The sequence below is a fragment of the Gregarina niphandrodes genome (genome assembly GCF_000223845.1).
Source record: "Gregarina niphandrodes unplaced genomic scaffold scaffold00158, whole genome shotgun sequence".
Taxonomy (NCBI): domain Eukaryota; phylum Apicomplexa; class Conoidasida; order Eugregarinorida; family Gregarinidae; genus Gregarina; species Gregarina niphandrodes.
Window position 1 is genome coordinate 3149 of NW_011645921.1, and position 890 is coordinate 4038.

Genomic DNA, 890 nt, shown 5'->3' on the forward strand with positions numbered 1-890 from the left:
CCGATATCAGTATACTGTGAGAGAAAGACAGAGAGCGAGCGGGCGAACCGCTATCAAGGCAGAGCGTGCAAATCGATACGGTACTAGGGTCACGCACCTTGCCCCTAACAGCACCCGCAGAAACGGGCATCAACGAAAGGACCAAGAAAGTCGCCTTTGCAGTAATGCCGCCCAATGAGTTACCAAACATCCTGGGCACGAGGGATATGCACCTACTACCTCCCTCTGCGCCAGACGGGGATACGTCGACGACATACGACTAGCCGCCCCCAAATACCGCGAGACTCCGCCATTGGACCAACCAGTGGGGAAGAAGACCGCCGTGGTAAAGACAAACCACGCGAAGCAGAAACGGGTATTTGACGAGACTACTGGGCACATGACGAACAAGCAGCGCAGCCTGCTGTGGAAACTCCTGGAGGAGTACAAGGACACTTGGGAGGACCCCAAGGTGGCGAAGGTCAAATACGAGGCACGATTCGAAGTGTCAGGGCGCCCGCACAAGGCCAGGGTGCGCCATTACGAGCCGGAGAGCTGGAAGAGTTGAAGAAACAGGTGGCAAAGCAATTGGAGCTAGGAGTCATCCAACCCTCCAAGAGCGAATGGGCCGCTGCACCTCACTTCGTTAAAAAGAAGACGGGAGAGTGGAGATGCGTCATCGACTACCGCAGACTGAACGCGGCCATGACGGCAGACTCATATCCTCTACCACGCATCTGGGATCATCTGCGACGAGTCGCCGGACAACGGTACTATTGCACGCTAGACATGAACAGTGGATTCTGGAACGTGCCAATCGAGGAGGGGAGCAAGGCGACTGGTAATCGGATCGTCACTTGAGTCCTCGCAGATAATGTGGTCGGCGTCCAGCGTTGACCCCACTGGGGTAC

General features: G+C 56.2%; 1 protein-coding gene across 1 annotated transcript; it reads left to right on the forward strand.

Moving 5' to 3' along the window:
- Window positions 1-549: 549 nt before the first annotated feature.
- On the forward strand, window positions 550-840 carry GNI_216100 (RNA-directed DNA polymerase; the record flags this gene model as incomplete). The annotated part of the gene is made up of 1 exon (XM_011135568.1): window positions 550-840. A coding segment is annotated over one exon (291 nt), but the record flags the coding sequence as incomplete, so codon positions are not given.
- Between the last annotated feature and the right edge of the window lie 50 nt (window positions 841-890).